The sequence below is a fragment of the Ambystoma mexicanum genome, chromosome 10 (genome assembly GCF_040938575.1).
Source record: "Ambystoma mexicanum isolate Mex_15411 chromosome 10, UKY_AmexF1_1, whole genome shotgun sequence".
Lineage (NCBI taxonomy): Eukaryota > Metazoa > Chordata > Amphibia > Caudata > Ambystomatidae > Ambystoma > Ambystoma mexicanum.
Window position 1 is genome coordinate 1,579,027,839 of NC_090932.1, and position 25,112 is coordinate 1,579,052,950.

The 25,112-nt window shown below is 45.8% G+C and overlaps 1 protein-coding gene across 2 annotated transcripts in view; it reads right to left on the reverse strand.

Annotated features, from left to right (window-relative positions):
* LOC138492618 (solute carrier family 2, facilitated glucose transporter member 11-like) overlaps nucleotides 1–21,203 on the reverse strand; it is a 326,496-nt gene extending 305,293 nt beyond the window's left edge. Inside the window, exon 1 of one of the 2 annotated variants that reach the window (XM_069619913.1) lies at nucleotides 21,024–21,203. In XM_069619913.1, the coding sequence (XP_069476014.1) occupies nucleotides 21,024–21,026 (3 nt within the window). In that variant the 5' untranslated portion in view covers nucleotides 21,027–21,203. Of the gene's footprint in view, nucleotides 1–11,544; nucleotides 12,401–21,023 lie in introns of those variants that run through there. The other variant, XM_069619914.1, reaches the window with a different exon arrangement.
* Nucleotides 21,204–25,112: the final 3,909 nt, after the last annotated feature.

A 25,112-nucleotide genomic window follows, 5' to 3' on the forward strand; every position in this document is an offset into this window, starting at 1 on the left:
TCCTTTTTCCCCTGGTCATTACTAGGCCTTTAAAGGTAATTTCACACAGATATAGGGCGAGGTACCCCTTCCCCATGTGCTCTTAGACAACTCTTTGCAGTTCCACAAAGATGGAGGAAATATGACTTCCTTCCCCAATCCTTTTCTCTGGCTCTCTTTTAGTATTCCTAATGATGTCTGTGGATTTGCCAGAGGATATCTTTTTCCTCCCCTCGTCTTCTCTTTTCTTTCACAAAAGGGTAGCTCTCTCCCCTTGGACTTCTACTCCACTTGTGGGGGTTACAGACCCTTCTCTCAGGTGTACAATACATCTCAATCAGGCCCGGTTCACTAGCTTTCCAGATACTGTTTTACACATAAAGTTCTATGAAATTCTTCCAAGTACTGGTACGAGGAAGATGCTGACTCATGTACTCAGCACCTGACCATGGACTAATCCCAATGGACGCACAGAACGCAACTCACAGTACTGCACTACTGTTAAAAGATGCTAGCCCAAATGCTGTCTATCCAAACCTTGTACAGCGCTACGCTGCTCTCGAGCTTGGTCCAAAGCTTAAACAGTAAAATAAAATAATTGAATGCTAAGAACCCCGCCTGATAATAGATTCCTCCATCTAATGTTGCAGAACACTCCTGATACTGATTGCCCTCAATGAATGCCACACACCACTCCTGATAGTGGATTCCACATCTAATGTCACTGATTACTCACAACAAAGGAAGTACTCATTGAATGCTATATACCACTCCGGATATTGGATTCCTCAATCCTAATGTGGCCAAACACTGTATGCTCTCACTGAATATTACAAACCATTCCCGACAATGATTTCCCTCAATGAATGCCACATGCCACTCCTGACAGCAAATTCCTCACTTCAGTTTCAAAACCACTCTCGACACTGGCTGCCCTCAATGAATGCCACAAACCACTCCTGACAGTAAATTCTTCACATCATCTTCAAGACCGCTCTCGACACTGGCGGCCCTCAAAGAATGCCATATGCCACTCCTGACAGCAAATTCCTCACATCAATTTCAAGACCACTCTCGACACTGGCTGCCCTCAATGAATGCCACATACCACTCCTGACAGTAAATTCCTCACATCAATTTCATGACCACTCTCGAAACTTGCAGCCCTCAATGAATGCCACATACCTTTCAAGACCACTCTCGAGACTGCCTGCCCTCAGTGAATGCCACATACCACTCCTGACAGTAAATTCCTCACATCACTTTCAAGATCACTATCGACACTCGCGGCCCTCATTGAATGCCACATACCACTCCTGACAGTAAATTGCTCACATCAATTTCAAGACCACTCTCGACACTCGATGCCCTCAATGAATGCCACATACCACTCCTGACAGTAAATTTCCCACATCAATTTCAAGACCACTCTTGACAATGGCGGGCCTCAATGAATGCCACATACCACCTCTGGCAGTAAACTCCTCACATCAATTTCAAGGCCACTCTCGGCACTGGATGCCCTCAATGAATGCCACATACCACTCCTGACAGTAAATTTCCCACATGAATTTCAAGACCACTCTCGACACTGGCTTCCCTCAATGAATGCCACATACCACTCCTGACAGTAAATTCCTCACATCAATTTCAAGACCACTCCTGACACTGGATGCCCTCATTGAATGCTACATATCTCTCTGGATAGGCTCCATGTGAAAAGCTTGCTGCCAAAAAGGCTGTTTTCACAAACAATGACAGCAATAAGACCATTCAAGAGGAGCAGGGCACACCCCTGCAACCCCATCTCCCCTTGTGCAGCATAATGGAGACACTTTTACTGGGTCAGACCACAGCCTTTTTGTTGCGATTTTCTTTTGTAAAAATGACCTTTTGGGGGGCGACCTTTTCACTGGACACCTCTGGATAGTAGTTTTCCTATCTAAGGTCACAGCATACTCACAACAAAGGATACTATATACCACTCCTGACACTAGATTTCCCATCTGAAGTCACCAACTCTGTAGGCCGTCATTGACTGCTACATACCACTTCTGAGAGTGGGTTCCGCCATTGAATGTCACCGACCACTCCTGGCACTGGATGTCCTCAATGAATGCTACAGACCACTCCTGATACATTGAATGTGACCTACTACTCCCAGCGCTGGATGCCCTCCTTGACGGGAGCTTACCTCTCCTAATCGCAGAATCTCCAATTGAACCTCCCTATTCAAATGCCTCCCAGGGAATGTCACATACCACAAACCACCCAGATGACTACATACCCCCATGGAATGAGACCTACCATTTCAGATGACTGAACTCGAAGCTCCCACCGATGAAATCAGCATCTGGCGCTAATCAGGCTCCAGTTTTTATAGGAAAGCTTTGAGGTTGCTTAGAGTGCCAATTGCCCAGCTACTGAAACACTCCAGGACCTCCCCTAATTACTTAAAACATCTAAGAGTCGATATTCTGGATGCTCTCCCAGCTCTAGTTCCGTTCGGTTTGCCATTATAGTCCTAGGATTGATGAGTCAGCGTCCTCTGTAATGGGTGACTGTGCACAGACTTGCACTATCCGATAACCATTGGCAAGAGGGGGAGTGTGGACTGTCCCAAGTCCAGCCAGTGGGCCAGGGGGTTTCAGTGTGGAAATAGAGAGATGCGGAACCCCTGGCGGTGCCTCCTGGATTATGCTGCATAGCCCCCTGCCCCTTCACCACCCCACCTGTAGGGTCTGGAGTACGTACCCCCAATGACAACACACACACACACTTGTGTAATAAATCACGTTTGCGCCTTGCCATGGATATTGCAGCTGCTGTTACAAATGATTGGATTCAATTAATTTCGGGTGGAAAATGAGTTTATCCCTCGTACTGCAGGGCCTGCTGCACCCTATTGCCCGTGTGCTCTTGAGGCGTTCCTTGCCTAGTTGTGCTATCTATCAAACGTAACACAAATTGTGACTCAAGGTAAAAGGAACTGGCTACCGCATGCAGGGTTGAACTTGGATATAAATAGGCCTGGACACCAATATTAAAATGTTAAAAGGTGGTTCCATTTCAATGCACTCTAAGTGTTCCCTAAACAAGCACTTGCCCAAAATGAACTCTCAATTGCCCAGTGGAGTAAAGAAAACCCCCAGATGCTGATTTGATTACGGCACAAGAAGGGGATCCGATTATTGGGGAAATTATATGGGGAAATTCACTGTTAGGAGTGGTATGTAACATTCAATGAGGGCATCTAGTGTCAGGAGTGGTTGGTGACAAAAGATGGGGAATTCAGTATTAGAAGTGGCATGTAGCATTCAATGAGTGTAGCCAGTGTTGGGAGGGGTCGATGACATTAGATGGGGAAATCACACAAACAAACCACACCTGCGAACACTCTTCATAACCAAATATTAGTAATTTCACTTGGACACCTTCTCCAGCTCTCCTGTGCGCTCCCATCCCTTTTTGCATTTGAGGGCATCCTTAAGTGCTACATCAGCAAACTAAGGTTGATACTGCTTTATTTTCTGCTCTTCTTGCTTGTCCTCATTCTAAGTTGACCAGTGCGGTAATAATGTGCCGGTAATAACGTTTACCGGCAGGTCACCACACCAGCCAACTACAAGTGTGCTGATGGGGCATCTGATTTACCTCCAGTTAGGAGCTGGAGGCAAGTCAGGCTCTTTACTGTCAAAAATCGCCAGCATTACCATCCTCTCAGGAGACTACGATAAAGACTCCACCAAACTCAATAATATCTATCAGATGATCCAAACGTGGATGGCTCAACATGAACTTTGCCTAAATGATGAGAAAACTGAGTTACTACTGGTTGGCACCCAAACGTGTCTCAAAAAACTTGATCCAAAATACAAAACCTTCACAATAGACGGGAACACTATCACTGTCTCGAAAGAGGTTAAGCTCTTTGCCGTGTACCTGGACTCCTCACTAACCCTATTGAGACAAGTCAACGCAACTATCTCATCAGCAGGCTATACGGCCAAGCTCATCAATGCATGTAGACTTTACCTCTCACTCGACAGTTGCAAAACTCTAGCTAGAGCCCTCATCCTGTCCAAACTCGACTACTAGAATATCCTCGAACAGTAGCATTAAACAACTTCAGGTCACCAAAAATAACGTCCATCGAGCTGCCTTAAATATCCCTAGGAGAGAGCACATCTCTGAAACGTGACGCAAAGCACACTGGCTGCCGATCCAGAACAGAATTAGATTCAAAACCATGGCAATCACCCATAAATGCCTCACCAATACGGCCCGCAAATACCTCACCAACCTGCTCACACCAACCCAAACAACTAAAGCCACACGCGCCTCCAGGGCCTATCTCCTCACTGTGCCCAAATTCAAAAGAACCAAAGACGGGGGGTGCAGCTTCCCTGTAGTAGCGGCAAAATACTGGAATACCCTCCCACTAGCCAATGACCCAACCCATTCTTCATTCCGTAGAAAACCTAAAACTTGACTCCTAACATTCAAATGGTAGTACTCTTACTCCCATCCTACTCCATAGAAAAGCGATTTCCAACTGTTGCCGGCACTCATAATCTGGTGGTAATACCGCCAGACTGAGTGCCGTTAACGGTAATACAGTTTGGTGGTATCCTGTCGGATTTACCCGTGGGATACAACCAAACTTGTAATGACCCCAACACTGTCTAATCCAGTCACTGAGTATCGACCTTGCCTCTCGTCTCATCGCCCTCCGCCTTTTGGATTAAAGAATTTGTTATAAAAGTTTCCAGTATGTTTTTCCTCACCGTTAAAATATGATGCATATGTTAGGATTTTGTCATGTTATGCGAATTTTGATTCCATGTGTTTCTACTACTGCATTCTCAATTACCCCACCTGCCCCTCCCACCTCACCTATTCACCTAGCCTTGCCCCATCATCAATACCATAGTGCCTCACCCAAACACCCTCTGCATTTTCACATCAAAAATGCACAGATAAAAATGGTCGTTAAAGTACTGTGGCAAAACATTTTGTCTTTAAAAAAACTGCATACCCTACTTTTAATTCCTACACATGGACAAATGTGCTTTTCTCCGGTGATAATGCCTCATTATGGGTTTGGCGGCAGCCGTGCCTGTAACAAAGGCACGGCTGTCGCCAAACCCGTGATTTTACCGGCACCCGCAAATGGGCAATTACCAGGTCATGCCGAGTTCGGCGGGCCCGGTACTTGCCCATTTGCGGGTGCCGGGAATAAGGGACTCCCCATCCCTATTTGGCCCCATAGGGCTGAATGGGAATGGGGAGCTTGGATGCAGCGGCACCGTTGTTAAAATTGCCGGTGTATCCGCGAGATGTGCTTGCGGGTTCCCGCACTGCACGCCAGGTCGGACCTGGCGGGCAGAGCGAGACCCGCGAGCACAACTCATAGTATGGTGGTACGGTAGCGACAGTGCCTGTAGCGATACAAGCCCCATTGTTGCCTTACCGCCATACTCATAATGAGGCCTGTTTCCTAAATCCTCCTTAGAGGTACTGCACTTGCTACTTCCTCTTGTACAGTGTAATATGGCGTCACTTTGAAAAGAATTTGCGGCCTCCTTTGGTGCCCAGTTGACCCCTGCTCTTATACCCTCACCTTAGTTGTGTATCATTACCAGGCTGGCAGCAATATCCTGAACATGTGTTAATAAGTCATAGAGATGCCCCGACAGCAGTGTGCAGTATAACTCACCCGATGGATATTTTCCAAAGGCACATGTACGTCACCATTCAACAAATCTGTCACTTTCTTTCACCCTGTCAGGTGACAATGTGGAATTATAGTTTCAGGAATGACAGAAGCTGTAAAAGGGCAGGTGATGTTATGTGTCTGTGTGGTTAGTGAATGACAAATAAGGACAGCCCTCAGGGGCACCGTGCTTGCCTAGGAAGCAAGATGACACGAGGCAACACAGGTCGATCCCCAGGTCTGCGCTTAGAAAACCTCTGGGTATTAAGCGCGTTATATATAACCTATCATATCATATCATCCACAGGATTGCATAAAAGCTTCCCAGGGACCAATTCTCGAAACAGAGGGGGTAGACATGGGATCAATGATTTATTGATCACTTGTGCAAAAGCCAGTGTACACGGGCTAAAGTTGTGCTCGGTGGAAGGTTCCCATTATTGTTTTTGTTAAATTTCCATTGAGCAGCGTTTTCTCGATTAGTGATGTTGGTGCACACATTTTTGTTACGTTCATGCTTGTTTTCGCTTTTAAGGACTTCCTGCATCTGTAACATTCATTCTACGGGCTGCAGAATGTGATCGTTGATGTCCCATTGGAGAGCTGTTTCCCAAGCTGTCATATTGGCCCTATTATTTTGTTTGCCTCCAGTATTGTTTTCACGTCGACTTGCCCATTGTTGCTCAGTCATATTTGTCCAACGTATACGCTGAGCTTCGTTTCTCCGGTGTTTAACGTTTTCTGCATCTACATGTGTTAAAATTCTCTTCAGAGGCATCGTGGAGGAGTGATATGCTGAAAATGCATGTATTTACAGAAAGCCCACTGTATGGGGAGAAAAGTAATTTATTTTGTCAGAGAAATATGAATTTCTGTTTTTTGTAAAATGTATATATTTTGTTATTGTAATATTTTCATTGTCGCAGGACGTTATCAGTGAGATACAGAAGATACAGTAGGTTTCCATTCACACAGTAGGATCACAAGATATACTAAGGCAACAGCTACCTCTAGCGGTGACAAGAGGCAAAGCAGGCAGTCTCTACTCTGCATGACTGCATCAGACAAACATACACCTGGCCTTTTATTATATTGTAAGAAGAATCAAAACAAGAGAACAACCAAGTTCTCGTTTCTTTCACCACTGAATGCAGTGACTCAGTAATGAACTCTGCACTGCGCACATGTATGAGATCAACAATGGCGGCCACAATGACAAACACGCATTGGCAAAGCAAATAGTTTTGCTTTTGCTGCTGTTATTTTCAATTTACATTTATAGGCACCCGGGTGCAAGGAGGAGAGTGCAACATTTCAATGGAGCATGTGAGAATAGAGCAATGGAGGAAAAGATTGAGAGAGGGTGCCATTTATGATGAGCAAGAGGAAATATGAGTGAGAAAGGTTGAGGGGAAGAAATAAAGTGAGAGTCTGAAAGGAAGCATAAGAAGTAGGGTGGGTAGGTGGTGGTAGACAGGGGGGAGGTTTGTAGAGAGTGGAGGTAGGGTGGGAAGGTGGGGGTGGACAGAGTGGAGATAGGGTGGGAATGGGTAGAGGGGGTGGGGGTAGGGATAGTGGAGGTAGGATGCGTGGGTGTAGAGAGTGGGGTGGAGTGGGTGGGTTTTTGGGATAGTTTAATGGGAGGGCTAGAGTGAGGTGGGTAGATGGTGTAGAGGGGGGTTGGGTGGGGTTATAGAGAGGGGGTAGGGTGGGTGGAAGTAGAGACAGTGGGGCTATGGTGGGTGGAGGTAGAAGGATTTTGCCATTCCTAATAGTGGATTCCCCCATCTATCGTCACCAACCACTCACAAAACTAGATGCCCTCCCTAAATGCTACATACAACTCCTAATAGTGAATTCCTCTATCTAATGGCTTCAACCACTCCCAAGACTGGCTTCCCTCATTGAATCCTATAAGCCACTGCTATTAGAGGATTCCCCCACATAATGTCATTGCCCACTCCTGACACTGGATTCCCTCAATGAATGTTACATGCCACTCCTAATAGTGGTTTCCAACATTTAAAGTCCCCGACCACTCCCAACACTGGATGGCCTCATTGAATGCTACATACCACTCCTAATAATAGATTCCGCCATCTAATGTCACTGACTTCTCTCAGCACTGGCTGCCCACTTTGAAGGATAAATACCACTCCTAATAGTGGATTTCCCCATCTAATGTCATCGACCCCTCCCAACACTGGCTGCACTCATTGAATGCTACATGCCACTTCTAATACTGAATTCCCCATCTTTTGTCACCAACCACTCCTGACACTAGATGCCCTCATTGAATGTTACATACCACTCCTAACAGTGAATTTCCCCATATAATGTCACTGACCAGTCTGAATACTGGCTGCCCTCTTTGAAGGATGCATACCACTCCTAATAGTGCATTTCACATCTGATGTCACCAAATACCACTCACAAAACCGCATGTCTCATTTTGTACCACTCCTAATGGATTCCCCATCTAATGTCATCGACCCCTCCCAACACAGGCTGTCTTCATTGAATGCTACATACCACATCCAAATGTGAATTCCCCATCTAATGTCACTGACCACTCCTGACACTGGCTGCCCTCATTGAATACTGCATTACAATCCTAATAGAGGATTACCCATTATAATGTCACTGAGTACTCCTGACACTGTCTCCCCTCTTTGAAGGATTCATACCACTCCTAATTGTGGATTTCCCCATCTAATGCCACCGGCCACTCCCGACACTGGCTCGCTCAGTGAATGCTACATACCAGTCCTAATAGAGTATTCCCCCATCTAATGTCACCAACCAGTCCCAACAAGGGATGCCCTCATTGAATGCTACATACCACTCCTAATTGTGGATTCCCCATCTAATGTCACCAACCACTCACAAAACTGCATGCACTTGTTTTGTACCTCTTCTAGTGGGTCTCCCATCTACTATCACCAACCACTCATGAAAATATATGCACACATTGCATTACACTCCTGGCAGTGTATTCCTCAGTCTATAGTTACCAGCCGCTCACAAAACTTTATGCCCTCATTGAATGTTACATACCACTGCTAATAGATGATTCCCCCATCTCATGTCACCATCCACTCCTGACACAGGCTGGCCACATTGAATAGTACAAACCACTCCTAATTGTGTATTCCCCATCTAATGTCACTCACCAGTCCTAACACTGGCTGCCCTCATTGAATGCTACATACCACTCCTAATTGTGGATTCTGTGAGGGTGCAGAAGTAAACATGGGACACAGAGGTGACATTTTTCTGGTTATTGAAAGGAAATAAAGTCAAACCCTATCTGTCCCTATAATTAAGAGGAGTTTCCCTGCCTCATACAAAACTCAGGATAGCGTCAGAATATCCATAAAAAGAAAGATAGTCCACTATCCTATGTCCCAAACCTATTTCTGGCCCTAACATTTCAAACAAAAACTATAATACTAGCTTCACCCTGATTCCAGAAAGGTGGCTCCTTCCTTCTGGATGTGACTATTGGGGAGGCTTCTTCTCCTCCCTGTCGTCACTAGACCTTTTGATATAGTTGGGGAGTCTCATTTTCCCCTGGACATTACTAGGCCTTTCAAGGTAATTTCGCACAGATGTAGGGGGAGGTCCCCCTTCCCCATGTGCGCTTAGACAACTCTTTACAGTTCCACAAAGATGGAGGAAATATGACTTCCTTCCCCAATCCTTTTCTCTGGCTCTCTTTTAGTATTCCTAATGATGTCTGTGGATTTGCCAGAGGATATCTTTTTCCTCCCCTCGTCTTCTCTTTTCTTTCACAAAAGGGTAGCTCTCTCCCCTTGGACTTCTACTCCACTTGTGGGGGTTACAGACCCTTCTCTCAGGTGTACAATACATCTCAATCAGGCCCGGTTCACTAGCTTTCCAGATACTGTTTTACACATAAAGTTCTATGAAATTCTTCCAAGTACTGGTACGAGGAAGATGCTGACTCATGTACTCAGCACCTGACCATGGACTAATCCCAATGGACACACAGAACGCAACTCACAGTACTGCACTACTGTTAAAAGACGCTAGCCCAAATGCTGTCTATCCAAACCTTGTACAGCGCTACGCTGCTCTCGAGCTTGGTCCAAAGCTTAAACAGTAAAATAAAATAATTGAATGCTAAGAACCCCGCCTGATAATAGATTCCTCCATCTAACGTTGCAGAACACTCCTGATACTGATTGCCCTCAATGAATGCCACATACCACTCCTGATAGTGAATTCCCCACATCAGTTTCAAGACCACTCCCAACATTGGATGCCCTAATTGAATGCTACACACCACTCCTGATAGTGGATTCCACATCTAATGTCGCTGATTAGTCACAACAAAGGAAGTACTCATTGAATGCTATATACCACTCTGGATATTGGATTCCTCCCACCTAATGTGGCCAAACACTGTATGCTCTCACTGAATATTACAAACCATTCCCGACAATGATTTCCCTCAATGAATACCACATGCCACTCCTGACAGTAAATTCTTCACATCATCTTCAAGACCGCTCTCGACACTGGCGGCCCTCAAAGAATGCCATATGCCACTCCTGACAGCAAATTCCTCACATCAATTTCAAGACCACTCTCGACACTGGCTGCCCTCAATGAATGCCACATACCACTCCTGACAGTAAATTCCTCACATCAATTTCATGACCACTCTCGAAACCTGCGGCCCTCAATGAATGCCACATACCTTTCAAGACCACTCTCGACACTGCCTGCCCTCAGTGAATGCCACATACCACTCCTGACAGTAAATTCCTCACATCAATTTCAAGATCACTATCGACACTCGCGGCCCTCATTGAATGCCACATACCACTCCTGACAGTAAATTGCTCACATCAATTTCAAGACCACTCTCGACACTCGATGCCCTCAATGAATGCCACATACCACTCCTGACAGTAAATTTCCCACATCAATTTCAAGACCACTCTTGACAATGGCGGGCCTCAATGAATGCCACATACCACCCCTGGCAGTAAACTCCTCACATCAATTTCAAGGCCACTCTCGGCACTGGATGCCCTCAATGAATGCCACATACCACTCCTGACAGTAAATTTCCCACATGAATTTCAAGACCACTCTCGACACTGGCTTCCCTCAATGAATGCCACATACCACTCCTGACAGTAAATTCCTCACATCAATTTCAAGACCACTCCTGACACTGGATGCCCTCATTGAATGCTACATATCTCTCTGGATAGGCTCCATGTGAAATGCTTGCTGCCAAAAAGGCTGTTTTCACAAACAATGACAGCAATAAAACCATTCAAGAGGAGCGGGGCACACCCCTGCAACCCCATCTCCCCTTGTGCAGCATAATGGAGACACTTTTACTGGGTCAGACCAAAGCCTTTTTGTTGCGATTTTCTTTTGTAAAAATGACCTTTCGGGGGGCGACCTTTTTCACTGGACACCTCTGGATAGTGGTTTTCCTATCTAAGGTCACACCATACTCACAACAAAGGATACTATAAACCACTCCTGACACTAGATTCCCCATCTGAAGTCACCAACTCTGTAGGCCGTCATTGACTGCTACATACCACTCTTGACACTAGGTTCCGCCATTGAATGTCACCGACCACTCCTGGCACTGGATGTCCTCAATGAATGCTACAGACCACTCCTGATACATTGAATGTGACCTGCTACTCCCAGCGCTGGATGCCCTCCTTGACAGGAGCTTACCTCTCCTAATCGCAGAATCTCCAATTGAACCTCCCTATTCAAATGCCTCCCAGGGAATGTCACATACCACAAACCACCCAGATGACTACATACCCCCATGGAATGAGACCTACCATTTCAGATGACTGAACTCGAAGCTCCCACCGATGAAATCAGCATCTGGCGCTTATCAGGCTTCAGTTTTTATAGGAAAGCTTTGAGCTTGCTTAGAGTGCCAATTGCCCAGCTACTGAAACACTCCAGGACCTCCCCTAACTACTTAAAACATCTAAGAGTCGATATTCTGGATGCTCTCCCAGCTCTAGTTCCGTTCGGTTTGCCATTATAGTCCTAGGCTTGATGAGTCAGCGCCCTCTGTAATGGGTGACTGTGCACAGACTTGCACTATCCGATAACCATTGGCAAGAGGGGGAGTGTGGACTGTCCCAAGTCCAGCCAGTGGGCCAGGGGGTTTCAGTGTGGAAACAGAGAGATGCGGAACCCCTGGCGGTGCCTCCTGGATTATGCTGCATAGCCCCCTGCCCCTTCACCACCCAACCTGTAGGGTCTGGAGTACGTACCCCCAATGACAACACACACACACACTTGTGTAATAAATCATGTTTGCGCCTTGCCATGGATATTGCAGCTGCTGTTACAAATGATTGGATTCAATTAATTTCGGGTGGAAAATGAGTTTATCCCTCGTACTGCAGGGCCTGCTGCACCCTATTGCCCGTGTGCTCTTGAGGCGTTCCTTGCCTAGTTGTGCTATCTATCAAACGTAACACAAATTGTGACTCGAGGTAAAAGGAACTGGCTACCGCATGCAGGGTTGAACATGGATATAAATAGGCCTAGACACCAATATTAAAATGTTAAAAGGTGGTTCCGTATCAATGCACTCTAAGTGTTCCCTAAACAAGCACTTGCCCAAAATGAACTCTCAATTGCCCAGTGGAGTAAAGAAAACCCCCAGATGCTGATTTGATTACGGCACAAAAAGGGGATCCGATTATTGGGGAAATTCACTGTTAGGAGTGGTATGTAACATTCAATGAGGGCATCTAGTGTCAGGAGTGGTTGGTGACAAAAGATGGGGAATTCAGTATTAGAAGTGGCATGTAGCATTCAATGAGTGTAGCCAGTGTTGGGAGGGGTCGATGACATTAGATGGGGAAATCACACAAGCAAACCACACCTGACAACACTCTTCATAACCAAATATTAGTAATTTCACTTGGACACCTTCTCCAGCTCCCCTGCGCGCTCCCATCCCTTTTTGCATTTGAGGGCATCCTTAAGTGCTACATCAGCAAACTGAGATTGATATTGCCTTATTTTCTGCTCTTCTTACTTGTCCTCATTCTAAGTTGACCAGTGCGGTAATAACGTGCCGGTAATAACGTTTACCGGCAGGTCACCACACCAGCCAACTACAAGTGTGCTGATGGGGCATCTGATTTACCTCCAGTTAGGAGCTGGAGGCAAGTCAGGCTCCTTACTGGCAAAAATCGCCAGCATTACCATCCTCTCAGGAGACTACGATAAAGACTCCACCAAACTCAATAATATCTATCAGATGATCCAAACGTGGATGGCTCAACATGAACTTTGTCTAAACGTTGAGAAAACTGAGTTACTACTGGTTGGCACCCAAACGTGTCTCAAAAAACTTGATCCAAAATACAAAACCTTCACAATAGACGGGAACACTATCACCGTCTCGAAAGAGGTTAAGCCCTTTGCCGTGTACCTGGACTCCTCACTAACCCTATTGAGACAAGTCAACGCAACTATCTCATCAGCAGGCTATACGGCCAAGCTCATCAATGCATGTAGACTTTACCTCTCACTCGACAGTTGCAAAACTCTAGCTAGAGCCCTCATTCTGTCCAAACTCGACTACTAGAGTATCCTCGAGCAGTAGCATTAAACAACTTCAGGTCACCCAAAATAACGCCCATCGAGCTGCCTTAAATATCCCCAGGAGAGAGCACATCTCTGAAACGTGACGCAAAGCACACTGGCTGCCGATCCAGAACAGAATTAGATTCAAAACCATGGCATTCACCCATAAATGCCTCACCAATACGGCCCGCAAATACCTCACCAACCTGCTCACACCAACCCAAACAACTAAAGCCACACGCGCCTCCAGGGCCTATCTCCTCACTGTGCCCAAATTCAAAAGAACCAAAGACGGGGGGTGCAGCTTCCCTGTAGTAGCGGCAAAATACTGGAATACCCTCCCACTAGCCAATGACCCAACCCATTCTTCATTCCGTAGAAAACCTAAAACTTGACTCCTAACATTCAAATGGTAGTACTCTTACTCCCATCCTACTCCATAGAAAAGCGATTTACAACTGTTGCCGGCACTCATAATCTGGTGGTAATACCGCCAGACTGAGTGCCGTTAACGGTAATACAGTTTGGTGGTATCCTGTCGGATTTACCCGTGGGATACCACCAAACTTGTAATGACCCCAACACTGTCTAATCCAGTCACTGAGTATCGACCTTGCCTCTCGTCTCATCGCCCTCCGCCTTTTGGATTAAAGAATTTGTTATAAAAGTTTCCAGTATGTTTTTCCTCACCGTTAAAATATGACGCATATGTTAGGATTTTGTCATGTTATGCGAATTTTGATTCCATGTGTTTCTACTACTGCATTCTCAATTGCCCCACCTGCCCCTCCCACCTCACCTATTCACCTAGCCTTGCCCCATTATCAATACCATAGTGCCTCACCCAAACACCCTCTGCATTTTCACATCAAAAATGCACAGATAAAAATGGTCGTTAAAGTACTGTGGCAAAACATTTTGTCTTTAAAAAAACTGCATACCCTACTTTTAATTCCTACACATGGACAAATGTGCTTTTCTCCGGTGATAATGCCTCATTATGGGTTTGGCGGCAGCCGTGCCTGTAACAAAGGCACGGCTGTCGCCAAACCCGTGATTTTACCGGCACCCGCAAATGGGCAATTACCGGGTCATGCCGAGTTCGGCGGGCCCGGTACTTGCCCATTTGCGGGTGCCGGGAATAAGGGACTCCCCATCCCTATTCGGCCCCATAGGGCTGAATAGGAATGGGGAGCTCGGATCCACCGGCACCGTTGTTAAAATTGCCGGTGTATCCGCGAGATGTGCTTGCGGGTTCCCGCACTGCACGCCAGGTCGGACCTGGCGGGCAGAGCGAGACCCGCGAGCACAACTCATAGTATGGCGGTACGGTAGCGACAGTGCCTGTAGCGATACAAGCCCCATTGTTGCCTTATCGCCATACTCATAATGAGGCCTGTTTCCTAAATCCTCCTTAGAGGTACTGCACTTGCTACTTCCTCTTGTACAGTGTAATATGGCGTCACTTTGAAAAGAATTTGCGGCCTCCTTTGGTGCCCAGTTGACCCCTGCTCTTATGCCCTCACTAGTTGTGTATCATTACCAGGCAGGCAGCAATATCCTGAACATGTGTTAATAAGTCATAAAGATGCCCCGACAGCAGTGTGCAGTATAACTCACCCGATGGATATTTTCCAAAGGCACATGTACGTCACCATTCAACAAATCTGTCACTTTCTTTCACCCTGTCAGGTGACAATGTGGAATTATAGTTTCAGGAATGACAGAAGCTGTAAAAGGGCAGGTGATGTTATGTGTCTGTGTGGTTAGTGAATGACAAATAAGGACAGCCCTCAGGGGCACCGTGCTTGCCTAGGAAGCAAGATGACACGAGGCAACACAGGTCGATCCCCAGGTCTGCGCTTAGAAAACCTCTGGGTATTAAGCGCGTTATATATAACCTATCATATCATATCATCCACAGGATTGCATAAAAGCTTCCCAGGGACCAATTCCCGAAACAGAGGGGGTAGACATGGGATCAATGATTTATCGATCACTTGTGCAAAAGCCAGTGTACACGGGCTAAAGTTGTGCTCGGTGGAAGGTTCCCATTATTGTTTTTGTTAAATTTCCGTTGAGCAGCGTTTTCTTGATTAGTGATGTTGGTGCACACATTTTTGTTAGGTTCATGCTTGTTTTCGCTTTCAAGGACTTCCTGCATCTGTAACATTCATTCTACGGGCTGCAGAATGTGATCGTTGATGTCCCGTTGGAGAGCTGTTTCCCAAGCTGTCATATTGGCCCTATTATTTTGTTTGCCTCCAGTATTGTTTTCACGTCGACTTGCCCATTGTTGCTCAGTCATATTTGTCCAACATATACGTTGAGCTTCGTTTCTCCGGTGTTTAACGTTTTCTGCATCTACATGTGTTAAAATTCTCTTCAGAGGCATCGTGGAGGAGTGATATGCTGAAAATGCATGTATTTACAGAAAGCCCACTGTATGGGGAGAAAAGTAATTTATTTTGTCAGAGAAATATGAATTTCTGTTTTTTGTAAAATGTATATATTTTGTTATTGTAATATTTTCATTGTCGCAGGACGTTATCAGTGAGATACAGAAGATACAGTAGGTTTCCATTCACACAGTAAGATCACAAGATATACTAAGGCAACAGCTTCCTCTAGCGGTGACAAGAGGCACAGCAGGCAGTCTCTACTGTGCATGACTGCATCAGACAAACATTCACCTGGCCTTTTATTATATTGTAAAATGAATCAAAACAAGAGAACAACCAAGTTCTCGTTTCTTTCACCACTCAATGCAGTGACTCAGTAATGAACTCTGCACTGCGCGCATGTCTGAGATCAACAATGGCGGCCACAATGACAAACACGCATTGGCAAAGCAAATAGTTTTGCTTTTGCTGCTGTTATTTACAATTTGCATTTATAGGCACCCAGGTGCAAGGAGGAGAGTGCAACGTTTCAATGGAGCATGTGAGAATAGAGTAATGGAGGAAAAGATTGAGAGAGGGTGCATTTATGATGGGAAAGAGGAAATATGAGTGAGAAAGGTTGAGGGGAAGAAATAAAGTGAGAGTCTGAAAGAAAGCATAAGAAGTAGGGTGGGTAAGTGGTGGTAGAGAGGGGGAGGTTTGTAGAGAGTGGAGGTAGGGTGGGAAGGTGGGGGTGGACAGAGTGGAGGTAGGGTGGGAATGGGTAGAGGGGGTGGGGTAGAGATAGTGGAGGTAAGATGCGTGGGTGTAGAGAGTGGGGTGGAGTGGGTGGGTTTTTGGGATAGTTTAATGGGAGGGCTAGAGTGAGGTGGGTAGATGGTGTAGAGGGGGGTTGGGTGGGGTTATAGAGAGGGGGTAGGGTGGGTGGAAGTAGAGACAGTGGGGCTATGGTGGGTGGAGGTAGAAGGATTTTGCCATTCCTAATAGTGGATTCCCCCATCTATCGTCACCAACCACTCACAAAACTAGATGCCCTTCCTAATTGCTACATACAACTCCTAATAGTGAATTCCTCTATCTAATGTCTTCAACCACTCCCAAGACTGGCTTCCCACATTGAATGCTATAAGCCACTCCTATTAGAGGATTCCCCCACATAATGTCATTGCCCACTCCTGACACTGGATTCCCTCAATGAATGTTACATGCCACTCCTAATAGTGGATTCCAACATTTAAAGTCTCCGACCACTCCCAACACTGGATGGCCTCATTGAATGCTACATACAACTCCTAATAATAGATTCCGCCATCTAATGTCACTGACTTCTCTCAGCACTGGTTGCCCACTTTGAAGGATAAATACCACTCCTAATAGTGGATTTCCCCATCTAATGTCATCGACCCCTCCCAACACTGGCTACACTCATTGAATGCTACATGCCACTCCTAATACTGAATTCCCCATCTTTTGTCACCAACCACTCCTGACACTGGATGCCATCATTGAATGTTACATACCACTCCTAATAGTGGATTCCCCATCTAATGTCATCGAAATCTCCCAATAGTGGCTTTCCTCATTGAATACTGCATACCACTCCTAACAGTGAATTCCCCCATATAATGTCACTGACCAGTCCAAATACTGGCTGCCCTCTTTGAAGGATACATACCACTCCTAATAGTGCATTTCTCATCTAATGTCACCAGAAGCCATGCACAAAACTGCATGTGCTCATTTTGTACCACTCATAATGGATTCCCCCATCTAATGTCATCGACCCCTCCCAACACAGGCTGTCCTCATTGAATGCTACATACCACTCCCAAATGTGAATTCCCCATTTAATGTCCCTGAGCACTCCTGACACTCTCTGCCCACATTGAAAAATGCATACCAATCTTAATTGTGGATGTCCCCTTCAAATGTCACCGACCATTCCTGCCACTGGCTGCCCTCATTGAATACTACATTACAATCCTAATAGAGGATTCCCCATTCTAATGTCACTGACCGCTCCTGACACTGTCTGCCCTCTTTGAAGGATGCATACCACTCCTAATTGTGGATTTCCCCATCTAATGCCACCGGCCACTCCTGACACTGGCTCCTTCACTGAATGCTACATACCACTCATTATAGAGGATTCCCCCATATAATGTCACCAACTACTCCCAACACTGGATTGCCCCCATTGAATGCTACATGCCAGTCCTAATAGAGTATTCCCCCATCTAATGTCACTAACCAGTCCCAACACGGGATGACCTCATTGAATGCTACATACCACTCCTAATTGTGGACTCCCTATGTAATGTCACCAACCACTCCCAAAACCGCATGAACTCATTTTGCATCACTCCTAGTGGCCTTTCCCCTCTAAAGTCATCGGCCCCCTCCCAACACAGGCTTCCCTCATCGAATGCTACATACCACTCTTAATTGTGGATTCCCCATCTAATGTCACCAACCACTCACAAAACCACATGCATTTATTTTGTACCTCTTCTAGTGGGTCCCCCATCTACTGTCACCAAACACTCATGAAAATATATGCACACATTGCATACCACTCCTTACAGTGGATTCCTCAGTCTATTGTTACCAGCCATTCACAAAACTAGACACCCTCATTGATTGTTACATACCACTACTAATAGATGATTCCCCATCTCATGTCCCCAACCACTCCTGACACAGGCTGGCCACATTGAATAGTACAAACCACTCCTAATTGTGTATTCCCCATCTAATGTCACCGACCAGTCCTGACACTGGCTGCCCTCATTGAATGCTACATACCACTCCTAATTGTGGATTCTGTGAGGGTGCAGAAGTAAACATGGGACACAGAGGTGACATTTTTCTGGTTATTGAAACCCTATCTGTCCCTATAATTAAGAGGAGTTTCCCTGCCTCATACAAAACTCAGGATAGCGTCAGAATATCTGTCAAAAGAAAGGTAGTCCACTATCCTATGTCCCAAACCTATTTCTGACCCTCACACTTCAAAAGAAAACTATAATACTAGCTTCACCCTGATTCCAGAAAGGTGCCTCCTTCCTTCTGGATGCTTTAGGCAGTTTGTGACCATTGGGGAGGTCTTCTTCTCCCCCTGATCGTCACTAGACCTTTTAATAATAATAATAATTGAGCATTTATATAGCGCTACAAACCCTCAGGCATCTGAGCGCTGCTTATTATTGCCCACGGTGTGTGGTGCTCATTTATCGACCTTGGAAGGATGAAAGGTTGAGTTTGGCTCTGCCGGGATTTGAACCTGCATCAGCAGGGTCTGCACGGATATCAAAGCAGGCACTCCTACTCGCTGAGCTATCGGACCGGCTTTTGATATAGGTAGGCAGTTTGTTACTGTTGGGGAGTCACCTTTTTCCCCTCAGTGTTACTAGGCCTTTCAAGGTAGTTTCCCACAGATGTAGGGGGAGGTCCCTCTTCCCCATGTCTTTTTAGACAACTCTTTACAGTTCCACAAAGATGGGGGGAATATGTCTTCCTTCCCCAATCCTTTTCTCTGGCTCTCTTTTAGTATTCCTAATGATGTCCATGGTTTTGCCAGAGGATATCTTTTCGTCCCCTGGTCTTCTCTTTTCTTTCCCAAATGGGTAGCTCTCTCCCCTTGGTCTTCTCCTTCGCTTGTGGGGGTTCCAGACCCCTCTCTCAGGTGTACAATACCTCTCAATCAGGTCCGGTTCACTATCTTTCCAGATACTGTTTGAGACATACAGTTCAATGGAATTCTTCCAAGTACTGGTACGAGGAAGATGACGACTCGTGTACTCAGCACCTGACCATGTACTAATCCCAATAGACGCACAGAAAGCAACTGACAGTACTGCACTACTGTTAAAAGATGCTAGCCCAAATGCTGTCTATCCAAACCTTGTACAGCGCTACGGTGCTCTCGAGCTAGGTCCAATGCTTAAACAATAAAATAAAATAATTGAATGCTACTAACCCCGCCTGATAATAGATTCTTCCATCTAAAGTTGCAGAACACTCCTGATACTGTCTGCCCTCAATGAATGCCACATACCACTCCTGATAGTAAATTCCCCACATCAGTTTCAAGACCACTCCTGACACTGGATGTACTCATTGAATGCTACATACCACTCCTGATACTGGATTGCCCCATCTAATGTGGCCAAACACTCCTGACATTGGAGGCCCTCATTAAATGCGTTATATCACTCCTGACACTGGATTCCCCCACCTAAAGTCGCCAACACTGTGTGCCCTCATTGAATGCTACATACCACTCCTGACACTGGCTGGCCTCAATGAATGCCACATGCCACTCCTGAGAGCAAATTCCTCACATCAATTTCAAGACCAGTCTCGACACTCGCGGCCCTCTTCCCATGCAATTGCAGGATCTGAATGACACCAGGCCTAGTAGGATTGTTATCTTTCTTCCCATGTTCCCCCTCCCTTGCCTCATTGCGCCTTGAAACACTTGTGTATAGGCGCATTATAAATGCCATATCATATCATATCAATGAATGCCACATACGCCTCCTGACAGTAAATTCCTCACATCAATTTCAAGACCACTCTCGACACTAGCTGCCCTCAATGAATGCCACATACCACTCCTGACAGTAAAATCCTCACATCAATTTCAAGACCACTCTCGACACTGGCTGCCCTCATTGAATGCTACATATATCTGTGGATAGGCTCCATGTGAAAAGCTTGCAGCGAAAAAGGCTTTTTTCTCAAAAAATGGCAGCAATAAGGCCATTCAAGGGGAGCGGGGAACACCCCCGCAACTCCTGCTCCCCTTGTGAAGCATAATGGAGACAATTTTACCGGGTCAGACCACAGCCTGTTTGCTGTGATTTTCTTTTGCAAAAATGGCCTTTTTGGGGGTGACCTTTTTACTGCACACCTCTGAATAGTGGTTTCCCTATCTAATGTCACAGCCTACTCACAACAAAGGATACTATATACCACTCCTGACACTAGATTCCCCATCTAAAGTCACCAACTCTGCAGGCCCTCATTGACGGCTACATACCACTCCTGACACTGGGTTCCGCAATTGAATGTCACTGACCACTCCTGGCACTGGATGTCCTCAATGAATGCTACAGACCACTCCTGATACATTGAATGTGACCTGCCACTCCCAGCGCTGGATGCCCTCCTTGACGGCGGCTTACCACTCCTAATCGCTAAATCTCCAATTGAATCTCCCTATTCAAATGCCTCCCAGGGAATGTCATACCACAAACCACCCAGATGACTACATACCCCCATGGAATGAGACCTACCATTTCAGATGACTGAACTTGAAGCTCCCACCGATGAAATCAGCGTCTGCCTCTAATCAGGCTCCAGTTTTTATAGGAAAGCTTTGAGGTTGCTTAGAGTACCAATTGCCCAGCTACTGAAACACTCCAGGACCTCCACTAACTACTTGAAAAATCTAAGAGTCGATATTCTGGATGCTCTCCCAGCTCTAGTTCCGTTCGGTTTGCCATTATAGTCCTAGGCTTGATGAGTCAGCGTCCTCTGTAATGGGTGACTGCGCACAGACTTGCACTATCCGATAGCCAATGGCAAGAGGGGGAGTGTGGACTGTCCCAAGTCCAGTAAGTGGGCCAGGGGGTTTCAGTGTGGAAACAGGGAGGTGGGGAACCCCTGGCTGTGCCAGCTGGATTATGCTGCATAGCCCCCTGCCCCTTCACCACCCCACCTGTAGGGTCTGGAATACGTACCCACAATGACCACACACACACACACACACACACACACACTTGTGTAATAAATCACGTTTGCGCCTTGTCAGCTGCTGTTACAAATTACTGGATTCAATTAATTTCGAATGGTCACATGCTCACATGTCAGGCAGAGTGTACAATGGATTCTTATGGGGTTCGCCTGGTTTATGCTGGTGCTTAGAGCTGGCGGACCCATTGGGATCTCCATCATTTGCGCTGGCATGAAAATTTAATCTGGCGCAAATGCTGGAGCATTGGTATGTTAGAGAGTAATGGAGGCAGCGGAAACGCAAGATGCGTTCCGCCCCTCCTCTCTGCCATACAAATGATTAAATATGAGCCGTAACGTGAATTAATGGCCCAAAATCCTAACGCAAGGCTGTTACATCGTTCCTTTTTGTTACGTGATTATAGAACATGAGCCCCCCCAGTGCTTTCTTCAAAGCAGTCTTCTGAGAGTTAACAAATTAATTGGTGCTGTAAATGCACACTTGTGTAATAACAATCTCTTAACACGGTCTGCTGTCAGCCACTCAGTTTATAAGCACTATGCATGTCCTTCACTGAAGTTCTGATAAAAACATGCATTAGCAAAGCCAACAGCTTTTGCTTGTGTTATGCGTTTGCCAGGAACTGCTATTATATGCCCATCTGCTCCCACCATTTTTCAGCTGTAGGTGCTACCATCAATGGCCAGTTAATACCACTAAGGCAAGGCCTGAAAAATGCTTACACAAAAGCCAAAACTGTTGACATTGCCAATCCTTGCTTAAAACTGCATGCAGAATTTCCAAATTCCCCCATCTCAGACTTGTATTGGTCACATTTAAAGGGATGCTCTTTGGCTGCTATCCTGCATCATTTTGGCCATTGCGAAAGGATTGTGCTATTGCACACCTTCCTTTATAGCAGGGGTCAGAACCCTACCGCTCTTAAGATCTCTTGGGCTACAGTTCCCATGATCCCTCATCATTGACTAGGCTGGCTAGGGCTCATGGAAGTCGCAGTACACAGCATCGGGATAGCCAAACATTGCAGATCCCTGCTTTACCGGACAAAAGAATTTGTTATGCAAGGAGCAAGAAATATGTCTACCAGCTTTTAGGTGGAGTTAGAATTAGGGCAGTACTGGTGGTACCACCCAGCGTTGCATGGGTCTGTATCTGACACACGTGGGGCTCTACAAAAGCCTTGTTTATGTTTTATTGTGTCATAACATACTATTTTTGAAAAATTGAAAAATTGTCAATCTCCCAAAATTGCCTATACTGATAGCACAGGGCCGGCCCCCGCTCTGTGTAGGGTGAATGGGGGGGGTTGGTCAGATTTCACTATCGCCAGTACACCCCAGACTGGTATGCCGACCTCATCCAAAATTTCAGCCCACCAATTGTTGTGGGACTGGAGCCAACCATTGCAAAGTCGAAAATTTCCCGAAACCACTTATACTGATAGCACAGAGCCGGACCCCGCACTCTGCAAGGCGAATGGGTGGGGTTGATCAAATTTCACTATCGCCAGTACACCCCAGACTGGTATGCCGACCGTGGGCCAAAATGTCAGCCCACCAACTGTTATGAGGCTGGAGCCAACCCCAAACACACACATACACTTTCACAAATGTATACATATAGATTAAGAAACTGCATGAGGTAAATATTGCACTATTCATGTAGCGAGTATGGCTGCTAAAAAAGGCCCTATTAAAAATGCAATCTTTACCATTTCAGCCCTGCGTAAAATGAACTTCAGTGTCACATGAGCACCATGTGTCCAGTCTTGACCTTTCATTTTACAAATCTTTGATGTCAGGTGCTTCAACACAATTTGTTCAAATGAAGTTCTAAATGACTGCACCTGGCAGAATCCATTTGTTTTATAAAATGGAAGCCCAGGACAGGAAAGATGTGTCCCAGTTTAGATGATGTCCCCCAGCCAGCAGGATGCACTTGTATACAGCCTCATGGCGCGAGCCTAGCAACAAGGACGTTTGCAATGGTGTGTGTCCTGGCATTAGAGGTAATTCCCAAGACTTAATCTGGGGAAAGGCAGGTTCCGCCCTAGCAACTATGGGCTGGGTTGCTACTTAAGGCGATAATGTGCTCTGCCTTGAGGGAGTTGGAACTCCCTGACATGGGAGCAGGATTTAGGCTCTGCAGCAATGCTCTCATTGAGGGCGGGACAGGCGTACTTTGACCAGCCTGTTTTTGCATATGGTTTATGACCCATCCCTCTGTTGCTTAAGTAGCTTCCAGATTCAACGATGCAGATGTTGAGAAATACATAACCTACTCGTACAGCATTTACTTTTAGTTTTCAGGTATATTTAAGTTGCTGGTCAGAGCAGCTTCTTTACTGAGCGAACAAGCAATTTGTATGCACTCTGAATCCGGCTGTAATACTGCTGGACCGAGTGCCAGTATCAGTATTTCAGTTTGCTGGTATCCTGGCGGATTTACCACTACGGTACCGAAAAACTTGTAATGAAGCCCGGTCTCTTTGAAACAGGTGCTCAGCACTGTCAGTAGCTGCAGGACTGTCCTCAATAAATGGATTAATCACTATCACTAAAACTAATCATGAAATGTAGCTTTGCCACCTGACAGCTCTTAGCTGGAGGTAAGTCAGCAGGCACCTTACCAGCAAACTTGTAGTTGGTCGGTGTGGAAACATGCTGGTATGCATTACCAGCACGTTAATTCTGCACCAGCCAATAAGGCCATGTGTGTGGCAAATCCAAAATAAAACACTCCATCATCAGCTAAACACCAATGAGGCATCTGCAGGCCATTCCCGTCGTTAGTAAGAGAACAAGCACCACATGCTTGAGTTTTGATAGGCAAAAATAAGAACTGTATACTACTGCATGTTGCTGTGGGATGTGTTTTTTCAGGATTTCTGGCCATTGGATGGTATGGGCAGTAGATTAGCCTGGTCTGGATTTGACCTGATAAAATTCAAGGTTTGGCCTAAACCATCAGATCCCTGATTATGGGCTGCAAACACTCTTCATAACCAAATATGAGTAATTTCACTTGGGGACCCTCTCCAGCTCCCCTGTGCGCTCTCGTTCCTTTTTGCATTTGAGGGCATTCTTAAGTGCTATATCAGCAAACTAAGATTGATGCTGTCTTCTTTTCTGCTCATCTTACTTGTCCTCATTACAATTTGACCAGTGCGGTAATAACGTGCCGGTAATAACCTTTACCAGCAGGTTACCACACCAGCCAACTACAAGTGTGCTGATGGGGCATCTGATTTACCTCCAGTTAGGAGTTGGGGGCAAGTCAAGCAGCTTACTAGCAAAAATCGCCTGTATTGCAATTGATATTACAGTATTACTGGCAGATTACGCAGATAACACGCAGATTCTTCTGCAACTCTCAGGAGACTATGATAGAGACTCCACCAAACTCAATGATATCTATGAGATGATCCAAGCGTGGATGGCTCAACATGAACTTTGTCCAAACGATGACAAAACTGAGGCTCTACTGGTTGGCACCCAAACGTGTCTTAAAAAACTTGACCCTAAATACAAAACCTTCACAATAGACGGGAACACTTTCACTATCTCGAAAGAGGTTAAAACCTTGGCCGTGTACCTGGACTCCTCACTAACCCTATTGAGACAAGTCA